The sequence below is a fragment of the Theropithecus gelada genome, chromosome 19 (genome assembly GCF_003255815.1).
Source record: "Theropithecus gelada isolate Dixy chromosome 19, Tgel_1.0, whole genome shotgun sequence".
Classification (NCBI taxonomy): domain Eukaryota; kingdom Metazoa; phylum Chordata; class Mammalia; order Primates; family Cercopithecidae; genus Theropithecus; species Theropithecus gelada.
The window spans coordinates 26,511,096-26,534,721 of NC_037687.1; the positions used below are offsets into that span (position 1 = coordinate 26,511,096).

The window sequence follows — 23,626 nt, forward strand, 5'->3', positions numbered from 1 at the left end:
TTGGGAGTCACCTACACACCACCACCAGTGTGCAGCTGCTGAGTGGCCTTGGCACGCATCGCCAGGCTGCTTTGAAGGGCTCCAGGATATCTCCTCTCCCTGATCTCTTTCTCCCTCCTATCTTCTCTACACCTCTGCCTTGCCCTTCTGCAAAAGGATCCTGACTCTGTCCTGCCACCCCACCATGGGTAGGAGCCTAGGTTGACCCAGTCCTTACTGCATCCTAACTTTTGAAATTGCACATACCTGGATTCCAGTTATCCTTTGTCGCTTAGTAGCTCTAACAACTTAGGAAAATTCCTGCTGACTTTCAGTCTTATTTGTAAAATTAGGCCAACTCCAGATAGTTTTGAGGAATACAGTCAACTGATTCGGCTGGAAGGTTACAGAATTCTTTCCAGACAAGTGACATTTGTGTTTAGTCTTGAAAGATGGGTAAGGTTTGGCTTACAGTCAGCAGGGGCCCAGGGAGGGTGTCATAGAGGTGGGAAAGAGACCAGTGTGTGTGGAGAGCCATGGGCAGCATCCTGTTGCTGGATTTAAAAAAAAAAAAAAAAAAATTTAAAAGATTTGGAGTCGGGAAGGGATTGAAGGTTACAGAGTGGTGGGAAATAAGAGAGGTAGGCAAGAGGCCATGAAGGAATTTGAACACCAGCTTGAACTTTATTCCCCAGTGCCCGTGAAACGGCTGTGAGCAAGGGAAGGTAGAACTCTGGGTGGGAAGAAGAGGTTCGGGGCCTGTGGAGGAGATGAATGAATGAAGGGGATGAGAATGAAGGCCAGCAGGTGGGGAGGAGTCTGGGGCTGTGGTCCAGGTAGGAGAGAATGAGGCCTGAGGCAGGGCATGTGGGTGGAGAGGAGGGAAGAGCAAAGCCAGGGCAGGGCGGGAGGGACCAGGCTGGAGACTGACAAGCTGTAAAGGATAGCAAAAGGGGCAGGACAAAGACAACCCCTGGGACCTGGTCCAGTGACTAGGAGACAGTGGAGCCATTCCCAAGATAGGGAACCCATGATAAGGAGTGAGTTCAGGGAAAGACTCAGTTCATTTAGGGGCTGGAGTCCTGAGCTCTGAGCTCCCAGGCTGGAGAAGGGGGTCTGGGTGTTGTCAGCTGTGGGTGGTGGCGGAAGCTGTGGGGACTGCTGAATTTGCTTGAGAGTAGAGTGGGGAGGGAGGAGGTTCCAGACACCATTTTGGTCAAAAACCTCAAATGTTCAGAAACGGATCAGGGAAAAAATAGAGTGTGGGAAGAGACCAGGCCAGTGCCCAGCTACCAGGCCCTCGGGGAAACAGGAGGAGGCTCTTCATAGGGTCGTTGTGAGGTTAAAAGAGCTAATACAAGCACAGCATTTAGAAGAGTGCCTGCTATATAGCAACTGCTCATTAACATTTTAATTCCATTTCTCCATGAGAGTAATGGAAAAGTCGAGACTTTTGAAATTGCACATACCTGGATTCCAGTTATCCTTTTGTCGCTTAGTAGCTCTAACAACTTAGGAAAATTCCTCCTGACTTTCAGTCTTATTTGTAAAATTAGGCCAACTCCAGATAGTTTTGAGGAATAGAGTCTTTCCTTTGTTATTTGGAACGACAGAGAAACAGTCCCGCCCCCACAGTACAAGGGCCAATTAGGGCTCGGTCCGCCTCCCGAAAATGCAAACTTTGGGAGACCTTGCCAACCACATGCGGCGGCCCCGCTTCCCGCGCAGCAGACGCGGCCAGCTCCACCCTCTTCTTTAAACCAATGAGAGCGCGGTCCGCACGAACGGCGCCCCAAGCGCGCAGATCTGGCCCTCTGTGGACCATGGGGTTGCCATGGTTACCCTTGAGGGCGGAGCTGAAGGGCAGGCTGGACCTCCAGGGAGAGAGACAGATTTTGATTGGCTCTTTTCTCACTTCACCTGCAGCCCAGGTAGCTCTCCCTGTCCTTTCCCTGTCCTTTTTGGAGCCTGACCCCTACTCCTCTCTCCTCTTCTCCTGCCCCAGCCTGGCGCCCCGGTGGTCTCCCGAGAAGGAGACCTGAAGTCGGAAAACCCTGAAAAAAAAATCGCTGGAGGCTGCTGTGAGAGGAGGAAACCCTTTTCAAAAAAAAAAAAAAGCATTTTGCTACGTGACAGGCGCTGTGCTGAAATCTTACGAAGGATAGCTTATTTGATCCTCCAAGCAGATGAAGAAAAGGAGGCACGGAGACTGACGTCAAGAAGGCTTTCTCAATACTACGCAGCTAGATTTGGAGGACCCTGGGTTTGGATGCTAGGGCTGCCTCACACCAGGGCCCACGATCTTTCCACTGTGCCTGGGGAGAAGTCTGGAAGTGATGGGAGGGAGGAACAGCGAAATGCAAAGGTGAGAGCTGGTGGAGAGACAGATAGAAACCTAACGGAGGAAAAAAAGGAAGATATGAAGGAGTCAGGCAGAGGAAAAAGGAAAAAAGAAAGTGAGGGAGAAGGAAAGGAAGAGTTTCAGAGGCAGAAGGAGAATAGAGAGAGGAGGCAGAGATTCTCAGAAGACCAGAAAGCCAAGAGAGTAAAAGGGGAGATACCCGCAAGGACTCAGGGAGACGGGGACACATACCCAGAGAGGAAAGAGACCCAGAGAGGAAAGAGACCCAGAGAAGGGGGCAGAGACAGAGGAGGATAGAGACCTTGGAGATTACAGAGAAACAGAAGGGGACAGAGACGGGGGTAGGGAGGGACAGGGACCCAGAATGAAAGGAGGGGACAGAGCGGAGGTGGGGGGCGGTAGGGAAGCAGACAGAGATCCAGAAATAGGAAAGAAGCTAGCTTCCTGGACAAAGACAGAGGCAGAGAAACGGAATTGAGGAAAGAAAATAGAGTGGGAACTGAGGGGAGAGATGCCAGAGTGGCCGACGCAGAGTTCTGTCTCTTTTCTACCCCAACCTTTCCAGCCCCGCGCCCCCAAGCCAACGCACACGCAGGTCGCACAGGAACGAGGCACAGTCCGGAGCGCACGGCAGGGTCTTTATTAAGATGGGGACAGGCGGCGCGCTCAGCGCGCGTCCAACACCAACAGCTTGTGCATGTACGAGTTCAGCCAGTGGCGGCGCTCGAGGGCGGCCAGCAACCGCGCGCGCTCCCGGAAGGCCGCGTCGTCCGCCAGCGCCAGGCTCCTCCGCGGCCGGGGGGTGGCGGGATCCGCCCAGGCCGGTCCTGGGGGGCGGAGGCTGTGGAGAGACTCGGTGACCGCGCGTCCAGATCCGCGCTCGCCGCCGCCTGTCCTCCCCGCGGTCTAACTTGAAGCCCTATTACTGCCCCGTCGGTGGAGTGGGTCGGTCCGGCTCCCTCTGTCTCGTTCTCTGTGTGGGTCTCTGTCTCTCTGCTCACCAGGTTCGAAACTCCCCGGGTACTGAGACCGAGTCTGATGCACTTGTCCGCCCACAGCGCTCAGCACATGGCCAGGCGCACACCAAGAACCCACTAAACGTTGCTCAAAGAACGAATCCATTTCTGCATCGGCTCCTTTCCAGCCTTCTCCATGCCTTTCTCGGGATCTATCTTTCTGTGTCTCTTTCCCTTGCTGATTCTCTGTCCATTCCCGCACCACCACCACCACCAAACCCTCCTCCCGCCTTCCACCACCCCTAGTCTCTGTCTTCTCGCTGGGTCTCGGTCGCCCTCTCTTTGGGCTTCTGTCCGTCTTTCTAGGTCTTCTGTCCCCTTTCTCTTTGGTTCTCTTCCCACTTCTCCAGGTCCCCACCCCTCCCTGGGAGTTCTGGCCCTGGCACCTACCTGAGGACCCCGACCTGGGGCAGGGCGACTCCCGAGGCAGTGCGGACGCCCCAGGGCACTACTAGCAACAGCAGCAGCAGCAGCCGAACCCGAGGGCTCCTGGACACCTGGCGGGTCTCCATCACCTGTGAACCAGAAAGGGGCTCAGTGGGGCTGCATCCCGGCCCAGAAACCCCGGCCCTACCATGCACCCACCCCCAGCTTCCCGCACGGTCCCCTACCGCGCAGTGGGCTCGGGTAGCGATGCTGGCAGCCCCCTTATATCGCCTCCGCAGCCCCCGCACCGGGCAGTGACGCAGGCCGGGGGGCCGGGGGCGCGGGGTCACCCCCTCCCCAGGCTCATTAGGAGCCGCCAGCGGTAATGAGGAGCCGGGGGTGGGGGACCTGCCGCTGCCTTGGCCGCCACCAACTAATTGGGACCAGAAGCTGGACCTGAGACGAGGGAGGGGGAGAGACAGACAGACAGAGAGGTGGACACAGGGGGTGTGTCAGAGGGCTAAAAATAGAGACTGGCGGAAGGACCGTCAGAGGAACAGAGACACAAAGAGAAGGACAAAGACAGAGTGGCCGAGGAAGAAATAGAAAGAAAGGGAACGACGGAAAAAGAAAGGAAAAGGAAGAAAACAAGAAAAGAGAGCAAAGGAGATGGAAACGAACAGTCAGACGGAGATGGAGGAGAGAAAGAAAAGGCTCTCAGAAAGACAGACGGCAATGGAAGGACGTCCTGGCCTGGACCGAGCTGCCCAGAGATAAATCCAGCAGGGAGAGGCCCAGAAAGACCGATGGTGAGATAGTGAGGGGGGAAAAGGCAAGAAATGGCAAAGGGTACGTGTGGCGGGGGTGTGAGGACAGGAAAAGTAACAGACAACATCAGAAAAGCCTCAGAGAGAGAGTGAAGAGGGGAAAACAGACAGGGCTCCTGAGCTGCCCTGAGGATGTGTCTAAGTCCTTATCTGAGAGGAGTTTGGGGGTGCTGTTAAGATTAAAGCCCAGTCCTCCTCACACTGACTCTTTTTTTGTGTTTGTTTGTTTGAGATGGAGTCTTGCTCTTGTTGCCCAGGCTGGAGTGCAATGGCACCATGTCGGCTAACTGCAACCTCCACCTCCCAGGTTCAAGCCATTCTGCCTCAGCCTCCCTAGTAGCTGGGATTACAGGTGTCCACCATCACTCGTGACTAATTTTTGTATTTTTAGTAGAGACGGGGGTTTCGCCAAACTGTTGGCCAGGCTGGTCTTGAGCTCCTGACCTCGTGATCCGCCTGCCTTGGCCTCCCAGTGTGTTGGGATTACAGGCATAAGCCAGCGTGCCCAGCCCGCGCTGACTCTTAAGAGGGGCCTCAGCCGGGTGCAGTGGCTCACACCTGTAATCCCAGCACTTTGGAAGGCCGAGGTGGGTGGATCACTTGAGATCAGGAGTTCAAGACCAGCCTGGCCAACGTGGCGAAACTCCTTCTCTACAAAAATACATAAATTAGGTGTGGTGTAATCCCAGCTGCTTGGGAGGCTGAGGCAGGAAAATTGCTTGAACCCGGGAGTAGGAGGTTGCAGTGAGCTGAGATTGCACCACTGCACTCCAACCTGGGCAACAGAGAGAGACTCTGTCTCAAAAAATAATAATTTTAAAAAGAGGAGCCTCTATACACAGTGAGGAGAAGATGGGCAAAACTTGGAAGTCCTACAGAGCAGTAGCAATTTGGGATGTGGGAACTTGGGCTCCTAGTTTCTTAGGAAGGTGGTAGCAGAAGCTTGGGCTCCTGAGTCTAAGAGTGGATGGGACAGGGACCCAGATTCCTATGTTCTGGGAGAGGATGAGGCTAGGGACTTGGATTCCTGGATCTGAGGAAGGAAGGAGGTAGAGGACTGGAGTTCTGAGTCTAGGGGGAGGGAGCTGTGGGGTACAACTTAGGGGACTTGAAATAGGAAGGTACCAGAGAACTAGACCCCTGGGTTTCCAGGTAGGAGAGGGTAGAGGACCAGGACCACTGGTTTCAAAAAGATAGTTTGACTGGGCCACATCTCCAGCAGATCATTCCAGTTTCTAACTCCCTTCCCCACCCCAGAGATAATGTCCTTTACTTCTGTCCCTTTAAGAGTCTAAGTCTGTCGCTAGGCTCCCAGGATCCCCTGGGAGGGGTTCAGTTGCATCACCTGTGTGCCCCTGAGACCCTACCTCTCACCGCCCTGCCCAGAGCCATTCTGTAACATTCACTGTTCTCTGCATCCAGCTCTGCTCATCTGCTGTTATCTTGGACACCAGAGCAGGTAAGAGACCCCAGGACCTCAAGGAAGCCTGTCCAATCGATGTGTAGGCTGCCTCCACCTCCACCTGACCACAGACCTATGCTTCTCTGCCCATACTAGCCCCAGCAATGCTGAAATCCTAGCTCCATCCTCAATAACAGACTTGAGAGTCCTGCTCCAAAGCTCTCATCTTCAAGTCCTAACCCCTCCACTCTGCAGAGCCCAGACCTCCAGACCCTGAGGACTCGGAGGTCCCAAATCCTTTCTAACTCAGGAACCAAGAGCTCAAGGCCTCTTATCTCCTTTCACCCCTGTTATCCAGCCCCTAGACCTTGCTCCCTCAAAATTCTAGGCATCTGAACTACCAGCCTTCTCCTCCCTACAGAACCAGGAGCCAGGAACCTCAGCCCCCTCACCCTGCAAGACCCAGGAATCTGAACCCCCAGCAACTTTCTTAACCCAGAACCCAAACGTCTCCCTCCTTCCTCAAATCCATGAGTCCAGCCCTCAGCCCTTAGTAGCCTCCTGTAGTGTAAACAACTGCTGAGTCGAGGTGTCCCGGGGGACCTCGGAGAGGAATGAGATCCCGCGTCCCCTCGAAGGCCTGACACCCTCCAAAGTCGAAGGCGAGGAGATCTGGGGGCCTGGAGAGGTATCGTTCTTTCCCAATTTTTCTAGGACCCCTCGGTGAAACAGATAAGGAGATTAACTACGACTCCCAAGAAGCCCCGCGCCTCAGTCTCCCTTGGCTACCGTGGCCACCGCCCCACAGCCTCCAAGGGACTTGCGACTGGGTTCTCCTCCCATCCCTGGCGCCAAACTGAGCCCCGGTCGGACGCGGTCCACCTGTGGGCCAGTGGGCGTGGCCTCCAGGAGTGGGCGGGGCTCCTGGGAGCCTTCGGCCTTAACCCCTTCCTTCCCGCTCCCCCTCGCAGCTATAGGTATCTCCCAGAGCTATGAAATCGTTCAGCCGGATCCTCTTCCTCGTCTTCCTCCTCGCAGGCCTGAGGTCCAAGGCCGCTCCCTCAGCCCCTCCGCCTTTGCGCTCTGGCTTTCCGGACGTGGCCCACCCCTCTGAGACCTCCCCTCCGAAGGGTCCTTCTGAAAATTCCACACGAGATCGCCTTAACCCAGAATTTCCTGGGACTCCTTACCCTGAACCTTTCAAGCCACCTCATACAGTTTCCCTGGAAACCTTCCCACTTGGCTTCACTGAGACCCCCAACCCTGACCTCCGGGAAACCCCGCACCCACAGTCTCCTGAAACGCCCAAAGCTGACTCACTCACAGCGTCAATATCAGAATCCCTGGATATCCCCAAAACCAACCTCTCCAAAATGACACACCTAGATTCTTCTGAGACCCCCACACCTGGCCCAACGGAAATGCCACGCCCAGGGTCCCCTGAGACCCCCAAACCTCACTTCTCCAAACCTTCACGCCCAGAATTTCCTGAGACCCCAAACACTGACCTTATGCAAACTGTACCCCAAGAATCCCCAGAGATTCCCCAACTTAATGCAACTGAAATCTCACAGGCAGAAATCTCTGAGACCTCAAACACTGGCCCTACCAAGACCCCTGACCCCAAATCTCTGGAAACCCATGACCTCAACTCCACTGAGACCCCAAACTCTGAATTTCTCCAAGCTCTCCATCCTGACCCTTCTAAAAGCCCCCACCCAGAATCCCATGTAACCCACAATCCCAGCCCCACCGAAATTTCCCAAACAGAATTCCCCACAACCTACTACCAAAATGCAACAAATGTCCCCAGGACCTCCGACACTCAAATCTCCACTAGTCTCTACCCAGAAACACCTGCGCCCTTCAAGGATGAAGCCACTGCTCTAAATGAGCTGTCGCTGAATCCCAAACCAGAAACCCCTGCAGCCATCCAGCCCGACTCCCCAAAATTACCCACTTCAGATTCTCCAGGAACGATTGAGCTGAAGGCCCCCCAGAACTCTGGCCCTAAGGAGTCCAATGCGCCTCCTCCCTCAGCCCGGATTGTAGGTCCCCCTGCTCTTCCAGGGCCCCCCAATCAGTTGGCCCCTGCCACTCTGCGGGCACCCCAGAGGCACAGCCCAGGTGAAGGAGTCAACACTATCATCGTGGTGGAGAGAGTGAAGGAGACCGGTGAGGGGCGGGAGCCGGACTCCTGGGTCTGAGGGAGGAGGGGCTGGGGGTCTGGACTCCTGGGTCTGAGGGAGCACAGATTGGGGCCCTGGACTCCTGGGTCCCAGGGAGAAGGGCTGGGGGCCTGGACTCCTGGGTCTGAGGGAGGAGGGGCTGGAGATCTGGACTCCTGGGTCTGGGGGAGAAGAGTTTGGGAACAGGAATTCCTGGATCTGAGGGAGGAGGGGCTAGGAGCCTGGACCCCTGGGTCTGAGAGAGGAGGGGGTTAGGAGCTTAGATTGCTGGTCTCCCGCTTCAGGCGTGACTCTGGTGGGGCGACCACATGGAGCAGCAGGCGGGGCCCTCTGCCTGTTCCTCGCGGGAACCGCGCTGCTGATAGGCATCTTTGTGCTGCTGTGGTGTCTCCACCGCCGGGCAGCTCGACACCGGCCCTTCGCACATCACCGGCTTCCAGACGACGGAGATGAGCCAGGTGAGCGCCCTGCCCCTTGAATGCCTGCACTTTTCCATAACCTGGTCTCTCCCGGCACTTTAGGGCGCCCAGCCAAAAAAGCACAGGTCCCCCATCCGAGGTCAATGAAAGCCCTGGCTCTTCCATGGCCACGTCCAGCCCCCTAAATGTCTGCAATTTCACACAAGTGTCCAGTGCCGCTCCCAATGTGGTTGGAAACGGCTTCAGGCCCAGAGCCGGTGGTCCCCGCCAGCCCCGCCGCTGCCCCTCCAGGTGCGCGGCCCGGAGCCCTGCACTCCCCGCCCTCCACTGCAGGCCCCGCCGCTGCTGCTCGGACGCCACGCCTCCTGGTTTCCGCAGCGGCCCCGACCCTTTTTATTGAAAACTCAGTTCAAATGCAGATTCGGAATCCTCTCTCCGGCCTCCTGATTGGTCAGCCGCACAAAAGGGGCCCTGGAGATGATCTGCAAGGGGGCCTGGAGGGTCAGCCCAGATATGACCACGCCCCTTTGCTCCCACAGTTCTGCATTTGGACGCCCCGAAAGACCCCTACGACCTCTACTTTTATGCACCGGATACCTGGGTCCCTTCCCACATCGCCACCAAGCAGCCCCCGCCCACACCTCCGCTGCCACCAAAGCTGCCCCCGCCGCCCCGCGTGGGTCGCCCGCAGCGTCTGGAGGCCTTGTCCCCAACCACGCTCCCCAACAACTTCGTGTAAGCCCCACCGAGTCCTGCCGGACCTGCACATCCCCGCAGTGAGGGAAAACCCTGCTCTCCTGGCATGCTTAGCTACCCAGTAGTCCTCTAGATAAAGGGTCTAATATACAGAGATGCTTGCGCTGTGATCAGAGAACAAGGTCGGAGACCGAATAAATATCATGTTCCCATGGCTAGACCCCTCCTCTGACCTGAGCCCTGGGGTGCGAGGGGGCTGGAATCTGAGACCGCTGGAACTTAGCGAGGAGGGGCTGGGGTATGGACCCCTGGATCTGAGGAAGGAGGGGCTGGGGGCCTGGACTCCTGGGTCTGAGGGAGGAGGGGCTGGGGCCTGGACTCCTGGGTCTGAGGGAGGAGGGGCTGGGGTCTGGACTCCTGGGTCTGAGGGAGGAGGGGCTGGGGCCTGGACTCCTGGGTCTGAGGGAGGAGGGGCTGGGGCCTGGACTCCTGGGTCTGAGGGAGGAGGGGCTGGGGCCTGGACTCCTGGGTCTGAGGGAGGAGGGGCTGGGGCCTGGACTCCTGGGTCTGAGGGAGGAGGGGCTGGGGGCCTGGACTCCTGGGTCTGAGGGAGGAGGGGCTGGGGGCCTGGACTCCTGGGTCTGAGGGAGGAGGGGCTGGGGGCCTGGACTCCTGGGTCTGAGGGAGGAGGGGCTGGGGCCTGGACTCCTGGGTCTGAGGGAGGAGGGGCTGGGGTCTGGACCCCTGGGTCTGGGGGAGGAGGGACTGGGTCTGGATCCCTGGAACTGAGGAAGGAGGAGCTGGGGGCCTGAACTCCTCAATCTGAGGGAGTAGGGGACTGGGGACCAGGATGCCTGTGACCTCCACATCCAAGAACAACTGAGCCTGTACACCAAAGCTTTTATTGGGAGTGGGGCAGGGCAGGATTTACAGTCACAGAGACAGAGACACAAAGACACAACCCTGCACCGGGAAGAAACACCCCGTCCCCTGCCCCATTCCCTTTCATGGGATTCTGTGACTTCTCTATAGGTTCCCCAAATTCTAAGCTGAAAGAGGGGTGTCTAAGAGGGGAAGGATCCCAGATTTTGAGTCATTAAGCCCCTGAGGGACACGACAAATGGCCACTGAGAAACTGAGGGTAGTTTGAAACCACCCAGGAGAATAAAGTGCGAGGAATCGGGGAGGGGGCATCATGAAACCACCACGCGGGAGTTCAGTGGGTGGTGGCTTCAAACCTTTGAGTTCATGGACTTGAGCAGCCACTATTTAGACCTGAAAACCATGTCAGAAAAAGTGCATGGGGGTGGAGAGGCATATTGTTAAAATTGCGATTTTGGCTGTTTCCCCAGACATTATGCTAAGCTAGGGAGAAGAGGGTCTTGGGAAATTTGGTGCTTTCGCAGAATCTGCTGGTAGGGGAGATGTGAAGTGGGCGAGGAAGGGGGGACTTGAAACCGCCATTTTCCCTCAGAAACGCTGGTGAGAATCAATCCCTGGAATGGCGGGGAGGAGTGATTGGTTAAACCAATCTGGAAGATGCAGAACAGAGTTGGGAGAGATTTGAAACTTCTAGAGGAGGACCTTGAATTTTTCTGGAAGGAGAGGGGAGCTGAGTGATCTCAAGGGTTATCCTGAGAGTCCCTGGAGATAAAGGAAAGTGAGGGGGGGCGGAGAGGGGGGTGCCTCAAAACCACAAGAGAGAGTAAGAGGTTGAACTGTCCATTCAAATAAAGCCCTGAAAGGAGAGATTTGAAACCACTGAGGCAGAACGGGTGGAGAGGGAACCTTTAGGGGAATTTGGGTATCCTTGAAACTGTCAGTCTGCAGCTTCACTACCCCTGAGAGGCAATTGGGAAGGAAAGAGGATTTGACAGCACTGGGAACAAGGGAGAGTGCTTCTTAGGCCTGAGGCAGGACAGAGAGGAGCAGGGTTCCTTGACACTGTCACTCAGGCCAGAGATGAGTGGAGTGGAGGTCCTGGAAACTGCCATTCAGTGGGAGGCACATGGTCAGTAGTCCCGGACAGGGGGTGGGGGCCTGGGGGGCTGAAATGTGCTGTGTGTGGCCCCATAGGAGGGAGGTGGTGCAGGGGGTGCCCCCGGGGGCTCAGCCTCATCCTCCATTTCGCTGTCGTCACTGCCAGCCAGCTGGTCATGGCCAACAAATCCACACTTCTCCTCGCTCATCTCCTCAGGCTCTGCCCACGGCTGCTTCTCTCCAGAAGCAAAGACCCCGTAGAAGATGACACCTCCATAGTGCACCAGGGAGGCAATTAGGAACACGTACTGCCACTCCTCCCGAGTCTGCAGGGGACAACAGGGCTGAGGTCAAATGGGAGGACAGAGAAACAGAGGCGGAGAGAGGGGGAGGCCTAGAGGAAGGGAGGCAGAGACCCAGAGAGGCTGAAAGGGCAGGAATGGCACCCCAGAGACAGCGCCACCACGTGGTCGGCTAGGTACCAAGCACACACTTGGAGGGCGAGTGAGTCAGGACTGCGGCACCGACCTTGTGCTTAGTCATGGCCCCCACGATGATGGGGCACACCATCCCCGACAGTGTGCCCACGCCGTTGGAGATGCCCATGAGGATGCTGGCGTAGCGCGGGGCTATGTCCAGGTGGTTCACGTTGAACCCTGGCGGAGAGACAAGTCGGAAGACGTCTCACCGGAATCTCACTCGAGTGATTCCCACTGGGACGTTCTCAACCCTCTCGCCTCCACGCCACTCATGTTCCACCTTTTGTGAGGCTGAGAGGCCCCGTTCCTGAGCCAGGAAGTTCCCTACAGAGCTGACCAGAGTCCCCCCAAGCTGCGGATCCGCGGTTCTCACCAGAGATGGCGAAGCCGCTGAAGCCCACGGCTAGGACCAGGAAGGAGATGGCCACGCCCTTGGAGTGCGAGTAGCCGACCACCAACAGCAGCGTGGCTTCCATGCCGAAGCCTGCGGAGGAGGGGGGCCGCGTCTTCTGAGTGTCGGCCGGAGTGGGGCACAGGATGCCCCACACCACCCTTCCAGACCTGCTCCAGCCCCAAACCGCCTCTATCCGCCCAAGTCTGGCCACCTCCACACCCAGGCCTCCTCGCGCCTTCCACGCCACCCGCGCCCACCCTAACCAGGCACCTACTTCTCCAAGACCCAGCCCTGACCACGCCCACCAACTCCATCGCCCCTCCCGTAGCTCCACCCCTTGACTAGGCCACGCCCCGAACACGTAGGATCCCTGCTGTGCCCCTTCACACCTTCCCCTCAATCCCCACTCACGAGTTTTTTTGTTTTTGTTTTTGTTTTAATTTTTAATTTTTGTTTTAAGAGACAAAGTCTCACGATGTTGCCCAGGCTGGTCTCAAACTCCTGAGCTCAAGTGATCCACCTGCCTCCGCCTCCCAAAGTGCTGGGATTACAGGTGTGAGCCACCAAGCCCTGACTGTTTTTAAATTTTTAATTGTAATTTTAATTTTTCTAGAAACAAAGTCTCGCTCTGTCGCCCAGGCTGGAGTGCTGTGGCGCGATCATAACTCACTGTAGCCTCGCATTTCTGGGCTCCAGCGATCCTCCCTTCTCAGCCTCCCAAGTAGGTGGGACCACAGGCGCGCGCCATCACGCCTAGCAAATCCCACTCGTTAGACGGCAGGCCCCCTAGACCCTGTCTCTCCTTGTGCCCTACTCATAGCGCCTCCTCATCACCTAGTTCGTGTCCTACCACACCCAACTTCGCGCAGGCCTTGTCCTTCCAGGCCCAACTTGGTCTCGCCTCTGCTCTACCCGGGAAGTCTCGCCCACCCTGCCCTTCCACGCGGTGACCCTTGGACGGCCGCGTGACAGCCCCTTTCATCCAGGCCTGCCCTGCCCCGGCTCCGCCCTGTTGGCCACAGCCCTTTGCATAGAAAGGGACTCCTGGGGCAGGCTAGATGGTTTCCGCCTGTAACCACGCCCCATCACCTCTCAATCCCTCTCTGCTCCACCCAGGCTGTCCTAGAGCCGGCCCAGGCCCCGCCCCACTCACCCCCGCAGTTCATCAACTTGCGCACGTTGGTGGTGGACATGATGCGGCGGCTCCTCAGGAAGTCCGCGATCTGGCCGCCGATGGGCACGATGATGGTCATGACCAGGTGGGGCAGAGCGGATACCAGGCCTACCTGCGGGAACAGGTGTATAGGGGAGACAAGGGTTCGGGGCCGCCGGCTCGGCGTCTCTGCCCGGTCGGTCCACCACCAGCTCCTCCCTGCCTCGGGATCCCGGCCAGTTCCCTCCTGCCGACCCCTCCGCGCCCCCCGCCCTCTCCTCCAGGGCTCTACCTTGCTGATCTCGAAGCCGAACACTTCTTCGAAGTAGGCAGGCTGGGAGATGAGCAGCAGGTAGAACGTCCAGCTGCGGCAGAAGTTGGCCACGATGATGGCGTAGACTGGCATAGACGTGAAGAAGCGCCGCCAGGGAGTGCTAAACTTCTGTGGGGGCGAGGGGAGGGCCGCTAAGACAGAGAGCGGGGCTGAGGGCTTCTCCGCGTCCCTTCAGGGACCCCCGTATAGTTCTGCGGAGACCAAAGGATCCCGACCGCACTGAAACTTCTATGGACCCAAAGGCGCGAGCTACACCATGTTGCCGTGAGGACCCAGGGATCCTAGCCTGAAGGCGACCCCTGAGTGATGAAGGAGTCCTGACCCTATGGTAGCCTCTCAGATCCTCAGGTGTCCGGGCCCCTCAGGGACCTGTCTTTTTCCTTTTTTTATTTTTAGTTTTACTTTTTGTATTTTGTATTTTGCATGGAGACGGGTTCTCTCCATGTTGCACAGGCTGGTCCCGAACTCCCGGGCTCAAGCGATCCTGCAGCCTCTACCCTCCAAGTGTTGGGATTGCAGGCGGGAGCCACTGAGCCTGCCCTAGGAGTCTCTTTTTATGCAAAAATGCCCCCAAAATACAGCCTCAATCCAAGGTCTAAGCAGAACCCCCACTTTTTTTTTTTTTTTTTTTTTTTTTTTTGAGATGGAATCTCGCTCTGTCGCCCGGGCTGGAGTGCGGTTGGCGCGACCTCGGCTCACTGCAAGTTCGGCCTCCCTGTTTCACGCCATTCTCCTGCCTCAGCCTCCCGAGTAGCTGGGAATACAGGCACCCGCCACCATGCCCGGCTAAGTTTTTGTCTTTTTAGTAGAGAAGCAGTTTCACCATGTTAGCCAGGATGGTCTCGATCTCCTGACTTCGTGATCCGCCCGCCTCGGGCTCCCAAAGTGCTGGGATTACAGACGTGAGCCACCGCGCACGGCCGCAAAATCCCCACATTCTAATCCCTTCTCTGCTGGCTTTAACCATGCCCCGTCAGCGATTCTAATCCCGCTCAACTCCCAACCTAACCCTGCCCCCAGCACCTGCGAATCCCGTCCTCCACGGTTGCAACCCGCCTCCTAGGTTCTAGCCCCTCTCTTTGCGTTCCAGTCCCGTCTCCTCTAGAGTCTGCAGGAACCCTTCCTGATCTACACGCTGTGCAGGTTAGTGGCCTGCTATCTCTCCCCGCCCCTTCCCCGAAGACTTGGGCCCGGACCGTGAGGGGGTTCATGAGTTTCGCGCTCTCTCCGATGGCGTCCTCGATGTACTTGCGCTCCTCCTCCGAGATGCTGGGATGCAGCGCGGGGGACTCGTAGGACACGAGCAGCCAGAACAGGTACCAGAAGATCCCGAAGCTGCCTGGGGGGATCAGGAGGGGGATGGGAGCGGGGTGAGGACCGGCCCCGCTCTGCCCCAGCGCCACCCGGAACCAGGCATCCGGGTCCCTCACCGTAGACGTAGAAAACAGAGCTCCATCCTGAGTACTGCACAAGGACCCCGGCGAGGGGCATCGCGACCACCGCCCCAGCATAGGAACCTAAAGGGGAGGTTGAGGGGGAGAGAACAGGCCCATCTTCCCTCAGATCGAGGAGTGCGGACCCCCACCACTCCCACCTTTCCAGACACAGAATTACAGGCCACAGCCCCTCCTCCCTCAGACCCAGGAATCCAGGCCTAGCCCCTCCTCCCTTGGACACAGGAGTTCACGCCCCCAGCCCCTCCTCCCCCAGACCCAGGAGTCCAGGCCACCAGCCCCTCCTCCCCCAGACCCAGGAGTCCAGGCCATCAGCTCCTCCTCCCTCAGACCCAGGAGTCTAGGCCCCCAGCCCATCCTCCCTCAGACCTGGGAGTCAAGGTCCAGTCTCCTCCTCCCTCAGACACAGGAGTTCAGCCCCGCCTACCCCCTCCTCCCTGAGGCCCAGGGGTCCAGGCCCAGTCCCTCCCCACTCAGATGCAACAGTCCAGGCCTCAACCCCTCCTCCCTCAGATGCAGGAGTGAGGATCCCCCGTCTTCTCACCGCAAAAGGCTGTCGTCGCCAGGCGACTCCGTTCTAAGGGTGGGGCCCATTTGCTCCAGATCCCATGGCAGGCGGGGTATGTGACGCCCTAAAGAGGAGAAAACCAAGGTCATTGAGAAGCGGTGGGGTCCGAGCGAGGGCAGGGTCGTATCAGGTGGGGATTTACCTCTACCAACCCCTGCAGGATCCTCACGAAGATGACACAGCCATAGTGGACGCGGGCAGCCGAGGGTATCAGCATGTTTAGAGTGGATGTTGCCACAATAGCAAAGCCGAAAACCCTGATGGGAAGGGTCAGAGAAAAGGATCCAAGCTATCCAGCCATGCCCGGGATTCTGCCTTTACCGCTCACAGCAAGCTAGGCCCAGTGGTCCCCAGGACCCCAGGTCCCACCACCTCTCTGACTTCCACCTTCCTCAATCGCAAGCCCCACCTTTCTCTAAGACCCACCCCCAAATCCAGGCCCCGCCCACTTCCCAGAGGCAGCCACAATTCAAGACCACGCCCTCTAACTCCACCCACACAACTATAGTTACCGCCCACTTTGAGACCCCACCACCGTACCTGTTGGCTGCAAATTTTTGGCAGATAAATCCTCCCGGAATCTGAGTGACAATATAGCCCCAGAAAAAGGAGCCATGTATGAGGCCGACAGTCTCTGGATCCCAGCTGAACTGGGCTTTCTGGGGGCCAAAACGTACATTAAATCAGCCGCCCTGCCCCAAGCTCTGCCGCTCCACCAATCAGCACCCACAGACTTAGCGCCTCGACCTATCAGCAACAAGGAACCCCTCCCACCTCCAAACGCCTGCCAATCAAAGCTCACACTATCTGTCAGTTAAAGTCTATGAACTCCGCTCTTCCACGTTGCTAGGGCCTATGCTGCCTTAACAACGGGGTCCATCACCACCTAGAAGCCTTGCTTTGCCTGCTTCCTTGCCTCCGTGAAAGCCTAGGGGCCCATGTATGATGATGACTCTCTCCACTTCTATCCAACTTATGAGCGTTTGCAGAGTGACTTGCACAGGGTCCAGGCGGGGACACGAAGCAGCCAAGGCGGCGGACCAGATTGGAAGGAAGCAAGGGGAGGAGCTTCAGGTAGGACAAAGGCACAAGTCAGGACTCTTTTCTGATGCAGAGGCAAGGCCTATACCGAAATTAAAATAGGAGAAAGGACAGGGCGCGGTGGCTCACGCCTGTACTCCCAGGGCTGGGAGGCCGAGGTAGGAGGATCGCTTGAGCCCAGGAGTTCGAGACCAGCCTGGGCAACATAGTGACACCTTGTCTCTACAAAGATAAAAATAAAAATGTTAGCTGGGTATGCTGGCGCGCTTACTGCTCAAAAGGCTGAGGCAGGAGAGTCTCTTGAGCCCAGGAGCTCGAGGCTGCAGTGATGGTGCCACTGCACTCCAGCTTGGGCGACAGAGCAATGGCTCCACTGCCCCGTAGCCTGGGAGACCCTGTGGGTCTTCAGACAAGGGACAGAACACATGGAGTGGGACGTAGGCAGTGGCTTCAAAAAAGGATCAAATTAAGGGAGGAACCTGGGATGGGACTGAGATTAAATAGATGTGACCCGGGAACATGAGTTTGGGGTACGGGTGTGAGCAAAATTGCTAGTAGGTCCAAAATGGGGCAGGGGCAACCCCTAGGGAACCTGATGTTGGGGCGGACTCTGTGTTTTTCAATCAAGCCCCTGGAAATAAGGGCGGGACTTCATTTAGATCAGGACGGGGCTTAGGAAACGGAGGCGGCCCCTAAGGCGAGGTCAGAACCAAGGGGCACACGGATTGGGCGGAGCTATTCCGGCAGCGTTTCGGAAGGGGCGTGGCCTGGACGTCTGGTGGGTGAGTGTGACGTCATGGAGGCGTAGGCGGAGCTCGGTGAGCAGGGCGGGGCTCTGCAAGGGCTCAGGCCTTGAGCTACCTGCACCACCACGTGGCCCCCGCGGTGGGTCGTGCTGTTATTGACCATGGAGACGATGGCCACGCCCAGGTTGCAGCGGATGCCAAAGCTGATACAGAAGCCCAGACCACTCATGATGGCGATAATGTAGCGGCGAGGGAGGCCGAAGCAGGTGCAGTCCACCACCGGCGGGTCCCGGGTCTGCGTGGTCACCGGGCGCCCATCCGCACTCAGCTCCAGCGTCTCCGCGCCTTCCTGCCGCTTCTCCAGAAGGCTGCGGGACAGCAAGAGCCAGAGACTCGGAAGTCCAGGCCCCCAGCCCCCTCAGCCCCAAGACAGAGGATCCAGGGCAAAACCTGCTTTTCAAGATCCAGAATTCTAAGCCTGCACCTCCTCCTTCACCAACAGTCCAGGTCCCTGGCTCCCTTGCCCCCCGGGATCCAGAAATCCTCCATCTCCCTCAGACCGGGAATTCAGGCCCCTAACCCCCTCTTTCTTCACACTGAGGGTCTTCAGTCCCCTCTCCCAGCTGTGCCAAATCCTTCAACTCGGGAGATTTAGACCCCAGACAACCCTTTGGGATTCAAGAGCCCGTGCCCCCACTCCAAGGCCCAAAGACTCTCCAGCCGCCTCTCCCGGATAAGAGTCTATTCGAGGAAGCAAAAGGTGCTAAGGAGATGCTTCAGCAAAGGTGTCAAAAGAACAGATGCTTCTCAACCACGTCTGCTAGGGGGTGGGGAGATGTCCAGGACCCTGGGAATCCAGCAAACCATCCCGGGCATCCCTAGGGAACCTTGAGCCCAGGCTGTCAGCCTAGGGGGTAGGGAGGGGAGTGGCGGGTGGTGTCCTGGCAGGGGACAGATGGCCCTGGTAGGGGGATTGGCTCATTCCCCAGCGTGACTCTCGCCCCCGCCCGTTCTGGATCCAGAATCAAGTCTGTGATGACGAAGAGGGTATTTGGAGGGCTGCCTCAAACCCAGGGAGAGGCTGCAGAAAGAGAGAGGTGCCTTCAGACAGGTGGAGAAAGACCCAAAAAGAGGGTGACAGAGATGAGGGGAGTTGTACAGAGGCCCAGAGAGAGGGGGTCACAGAGAGAAGAAGGGAGAGAGATCCAGAGAAAGGGTAACAGAGATCTAGAGATGAGGAGACAGAAACCCAGAGAGACGGAGAGAGTAACAAGGGAGCAGAGACCCAGAGAGAGAGGGGGACAGAGACCCAGAGAGAGAGGGGGACAGAGACCCAGAGAGAGAGGGGGACAGAGACCCAGAGAGAGAGGAGGACAGAGACCCAGAGAGAGAGGGGGACAGAGACCCAGAGAGAGAGGGGGACAGAGACCCACAGAAAGGGGGACAGAGACCCAGAGAGAGAGGGGGACAGAGACCCAGAGACAGAGGAGGACAGAGACCCAGAGACAGAGAGGAACAGAGACCCAGAAAGAAAGGGAGATAGAGACCCATAGAGAGAGAGGAACAGAGACCCAGATAGAGAGGGAGACAAAGACCCAGACAGAGGGGGAGAGAGAGACCCAGAAATAGGGAGACAGAGACCCAGAGAGGGAGGAGGTGGAAACCTAGAGAGGGAAGCAGACAGAGTCCCAAAGAAAGGCAGGGACAGAAACCCAGGAGATAGGACATAGATGCAGAGAGAAGAGAACAGAGATCCAGAATGCAAGAGAAAGATGGAGAGTCTGGGAGACAGAGGATAGGCAGGCTGGGGACGTGATTTGTGAGGTGCGGCCCTTCTCTGAGGTGGGTAGGCAGCCAGGGGATCGGGCTGGATCCCAGGAAGGGGCTGGAACAGATGGAGGCGAGGGAGACTGGGACGGGGGAGGAAGGAACAGCCAGACGGTCCAGGGGGAGGGAGGTGGAAGAGCTGCGAGAACACAGCAACCCCTCCCCATCCTAGAACTTAAGGAGGTGGGGAGGGGCAGTTAAGAAACAGGGGTGGGAGAAGCCGGGGAGTGGACAGAACCCAGAAGGAGTAGGAATGAGACCACAAGAGGAAGAAGACAGACAGCCAGAGATAGGGGGGATAGAAGCCACTAGGATGAATAGTACAGGATGGCAGGAACTCCCCCCACCCATCAGAACATGTCACCCAATGAGATTAGACTTTGACCCAGGTTGATATCAGATGATATTTGACCCTGAAACTCAAGATGTGATTGCAGCCCCTGAAATGTGAGATTCCTTGTTAATATGAGGAGATGTCAGATCTCTAATCAAGGCTGTCTAAACAGGGGGTCTCAGTATCCCACATCTATAAAATGAGGGCAAGGGCAAAAATGCAAGAGAATGCAAGAGGGAACTTCAAGGTGATATCAATCATTTTAGAGCAAGAGGACCAAGGATACAGAGATGAAGGTGTCCCTGATGCTTTGCAGGGGACAAGGACAGAGAGGGGAGACCCTAGATGGAAACCCCCTCCCTTCCCTGGATGCCCCAAACTCAGGCCTGGGGACTTGGCAATGAGGAAAAGCAACACTTAGGGGGCCATTACCCCAAATCGAGATATCTCAACTTCTCTCTCTCTGTCTCTGCTTCTCTCAGGATCTCTGTCCACTCCCCTACGTCTGTGTCTCCTTATGTCCTTCTGCTCTCTCTTCTCTTCCCATTGTACAACTAAGGAAACTGAGGCTCGGGGAGCTGAAGTAGCACTCCAAGATCACAGACAAGAACAGCAATGGGACCTGATCCCTTAATGGCCCTCGGCATCCCCCTGCCCAAGACCTGGCTCTCAGAAAGGAGGCACCTTGGGTTCTCTTCTCTCTAGCATCCCGTTCCCCCATGTCCTTGTCCCAAGTTGCCCTGGGTGCAAGGAAGCTCCCCACCAGCTGCGGCATCACTCATCTCAAGGAAGATCTCTGTTCTAGGCTTGGGAGGGAGACCGACCTGGGTTCAAATCATGGAGCTTGTACTTATTCACTGATCCCCCCAACCCCAGAAAGGAGCCTCAGTTTCCCCATCTTTGTCTAGAGGATTAAATGGGATCAACGCGTTGTCTCTAATATGGGGTATTCCGCTCTCCCTCCAACCATCAGAGCAAATCCCAGGCATTGGAAGCAAATGCTCTACTCTGCACAAACTCCCTGCTGATGGTCCTGGCCAGAGCTTGAGGGTCTCTGGGGACCCAAGAGGTAACTCAGAGAGGTGAGAGTCAGGAGAGATTGACTGTGAGAAACCCAAGCACAGTTGAGAAACAGGCAGAGACTGAGGGAGGGGGCCTGAGGTACACATCCCTGCCGCTGCTACCCCCCAGCCCCCTCCACCAGCACGTCTCTTTCTCTCTCTCTCATTCTCCTGACTTCACACTGATGTATTTTGAGAAACTCGTGAAAGGAGGCGAGAAAAAGGGTGGGGAGGGGCTGGAAAATTGGAAAAAGAAGGGGTGAGGTTATCTCAGCTTCCCCTCCACTGCCAACCTCCGTCACTGCGCCATCCTCCTGCCCCCCCCCCACTTCTGTCCAGCCTTATTCTTGTCTCTCATGTTACTAGAGGGTGGGGTAACTTTGGAGCTAAGAGGTGATCTGCAGCAAGCAAGACTGATGTTAGACTTAGCAAAGTACCCCATGGCCTAGTGAGGTGGACTGAAGCTCAGTGAAAGACAGGGTCAGGGCTGTGGGCCAAGGGGACAGGGCCTGAGGGCATGGCGGCAGGGGCATGGTGCTGATGAGGCCATCTCCTTGGTGCACTGTGGCCAGATATATTTTTAGGCTTTTCCGCAGCTGAGTAATTTATCTGACTTAGAGCCAAAGCTGGAGTTGGGGGTGAGATCTTGTGGGGAGGTGTCCAGGTTATCCTGAGGGACACTCGGGTCACTGGGGTCATCAACCTGGTTGGGAGGGAGTCCCTCTCAACCCCAGCCTATATCCTTTGGGAAGGCTGCTCTTCCCCAGGAGCTGAAATTTTTGGCCTCTAACTCCTTTCTCTCCCAGGGACCCAGGGTGCTCTGACTTCTTCCATCCAGCTTAACCCCCTCAAGGACAACGGGCTATGAGCCCCAATCCGCTTTAGCTGCAGATTAAACTCCATGCCAGACAGAAACGGAAAGAGACACAGAGAGATGGAGAGACCCATGGTGGAAGAATTAAAACCCAGAGACAGGGACAGGGATCCAGAGAAGTGGGGACCAGAGATTCAGGGAAGAGGAGAGACCCAGAGAGAGGGGGACAGAGACTCCGAGTCAGGGGTTGTTAGAGATCCAGTGAGAGTAATGGCCAGAGAACCAGAGAGAGGGGCACAGAGATGCAAAGAAGCGGAGGCAGAGATCTAGGGAGAAGGAGAGGCCCAGAGAGAAGGGAGTGGAGATCTAGAAAAAGAGGGAGACGGAGACCCAGAGAGAGAGGAGGCACAGACATCCAGAAGGAGACGGGGACAGAGACCCAGAAGCGGTGGGGGAGGGAGCCAGAGACCCGGGAGTGAGGGATTTACAGCACCAGAGAAAGAGTGGAGCAGGGTGGGGTGGGGTGCAGAAAAATGAACAGGATAATGGACAAGGCTCAATCAGGGAGAACGGCGCCGTCGGAGCCCACGGGAGAAAACTGGACAGATGGGTGGACCCCCATGCCGGGGTATCGCCCGTTCATCTGTCAGTCTGCGCCCAGGTGGGAATTAGCATCCTCCTCGGATCCTCCCACTCTTCTCCTCCCGGGACCCCTGCCAGGCTCACCGGTGCAGCTTCCCGAGAGCACGACCCGCTAGCTTCCGAAACTCCTCCTGGCGGAACTCCATGGTGGCGGCTCCCGCCGCGGGTCACCCCGCCGGTTCCCCCCCGCCGATCCCCCCGCCCGCGGGCCCGGGCGGCCGCGTCCGGGTTCCCGGGGTCCGCCCCGGCCCGGCCGGCCCCGCAGCTCCGCTCGGGGGGAAGGAGGCTGCGAGTGCAGGCGGCCCGGGGGCTGTCACAGGACTCAGCGCCGGGGGCGGGGCGCGGGAGGCCCCGCCCCACCCCACCAGGCCCCTCCCCTCGTCTGCCAGACCCGCCCCCTCTCGCAGCCTTTTCATCCTCGTCCTGTTTCCTCCTGAGCCTTCTAAGACCACGCCTCTGGGTTCTGAACTCACACCTCCGAGTTCACGCCCCCCAGTTCTGTTCCTTCCCCAAGCTACCCCCCCATCCCCGTTCCATCCCCCTGGCTCCTACCCAGATTTTCTCTCCTCTCCTGAGTTCTCATCCCCATCATTTCTCTCCCCCACTTCTGTTCCCCCTAATTTCGTCCCTTACAATCCTGTCTTCTCTGACTTTCCCTCTGCGTTCATCCTCCAGTTCCTTCACCCCTGGACTCCCTCCCCGCCCCCATCCCCCAATTCCATCCCCATCCCACCTCGTCCCCAGTTCCAATAGTCTCATCCAGGGAGTTCTTTCTTATCTCATTCAAGGGAAATTCTTTCCCCTCAAGTCCAACGCCTACTTCGATCCACCCGTCGTCCCCTTCTAGTCCCTTTCGCCACCTGGGTTCTTCACCCTTGAGCTCCATCTCCTCCTGAGTTTCCGTCTTTCCCCTTTGAATCCCACACTCCTCCAACTCTATTCTCCCTCTGGCGGCTCTCTGCTCCCTGTTGCTTCTCTCGATGAGCTTCATTCCCTAACCCGATTTTCTTCCCTCTGGCTTCCGTCCCCCACAGTTATATTTCACACACCCCACCAGTGCCAGCTGCGACCCCATAGTCTCCCCATTGTGTTATTTCCCCGCTCCTCTGGGATCTATCCGCGCTCTGAGTTCTTCCCTAGCTCCGGGGGATCCATTCCGCTATTTGAGTTCTGTCTCCACCCACTGGAGATCTGTCCCCGCCCCCTAAATTGTGATCCGCGCCCCCTGGCATCCTCACCCGCCCTCTGAATTTGTCTACTCCCCTAGGATCTGTCGCTGACCTGAGTTCTGCCTCCACCCTCTGAGTTCTCTCTCCATTCTTGGAGTTGTGTCCCCTCCTCCTAGGATCTGTCCCTGGGATCTGTCCCCGCCCTCAGTCCTGTCCTTGCCCCCTGGAATCTGTTCGTGCTATCTGAGTTCTACCCCTTCCCCACTGGATCTCTCTCTGCCCCCTGGAATCTGTCCCCACCCACCGAGTTCTGGACTCCGTCCCTGGGATCTGTCCCCGCCCTCCCAGTTCTCCCCGCCCCCTGGATCTGTCCC

The 23,626-nt window shown here is 57.2% G+C and overlaps 3 protein-coding genes across 4 annotated transcripts; 1 reads left to right on the forward strand and 2 right to left on the reverse strand.

Annotated features, from left to right (window-relative positions):
* Positions 1-2,955: 2,955 nt before the first annotated feature.
* On the reverse strand, positions 2,956-3,962 carry PTH2 (parathyroid hormone 2). Its single transcript, XM_025369122.1, has 2 exons — positions 3,748-3,962; positions 2,956-3,182 (listed from the first exon to the last, which is right to left on the reverse strand). Exons 1-2 carry the CDS (start codon positions 3,867-3,869, stop codon positions 3,008-3,010), a joined length of 297 nt encoding a protein of 98 aa, XP_025224907.1. The 5' UTR covers positions 3,870-3,962; the 3' UTR covers positions 2,956-3,007.
* Positions 3,963-6,944: 2,982 nt separating this feature from the next.
* GFY (golgi associated olfactory signaling regulator) lies at positions 6,945-9,299 on the forward strand. The gene is made up of 3 exons (XM_025369188.1): positions 6,945-8,127; positions 8,426-8,599; positions 9,100-9,299. The coding sequence occupies exons 1-3, from the start codon at positions 6,945-6,947 to the stop codon at positions 9,297-9,299; spliced, it is 1,557 nt and encodes a 518-aa protein (XP_025224973.1).
* An 837-nt stretch (positions 9,300-10,136) lies between these two features.
* On the reverse strand, positions 10,137-23,215 carry SLC17A7 (solute carrier family 17 member 7). 2 transcript variants are annotated; one of them, XM_025367105.1, is made up of 12 exons: positions 22,168-22,401; positions 17,521-17,773; positions 16,159-16,277; positions 15,761-15,875; positions 15,595-15,682; positions 15,027-15,113; positions 14,793-14,935; positions 13,555-13,704; positions 13,263-13,395; positions 12,089-12,199; positions 11,765-11,892; positions 10,137-11,562 (listed from the first exon to the last, which is right to left on the reverse strand). In XM_025367105.1, the coding sequence occupies exons 1-12, from the start codon at positions 22,227-22,229 to the stop codon at positions 11,269-11,271; spliced, it is 1,683 nt and encodes a 560-aa protein (XP_025222890.1). In that variant the 5' UTR covers positions 22,230-22,401; the 3' UTR covers positions 10,137-11,268. The 2 variants fall into 2 exon arrangements, with proteins under 2 accessions (XP_025222890.1, XP_025222891.1); XM_025367106.1 differs by lacking the exon at positions 22,168-22,401 and adding an exon at positions 23,133-23,215 and having other exon boundaries at positions 10,140-11,562.
* Between the last annotated feature and the right edge of the window lie 411 nt (positions 23,216-23,626).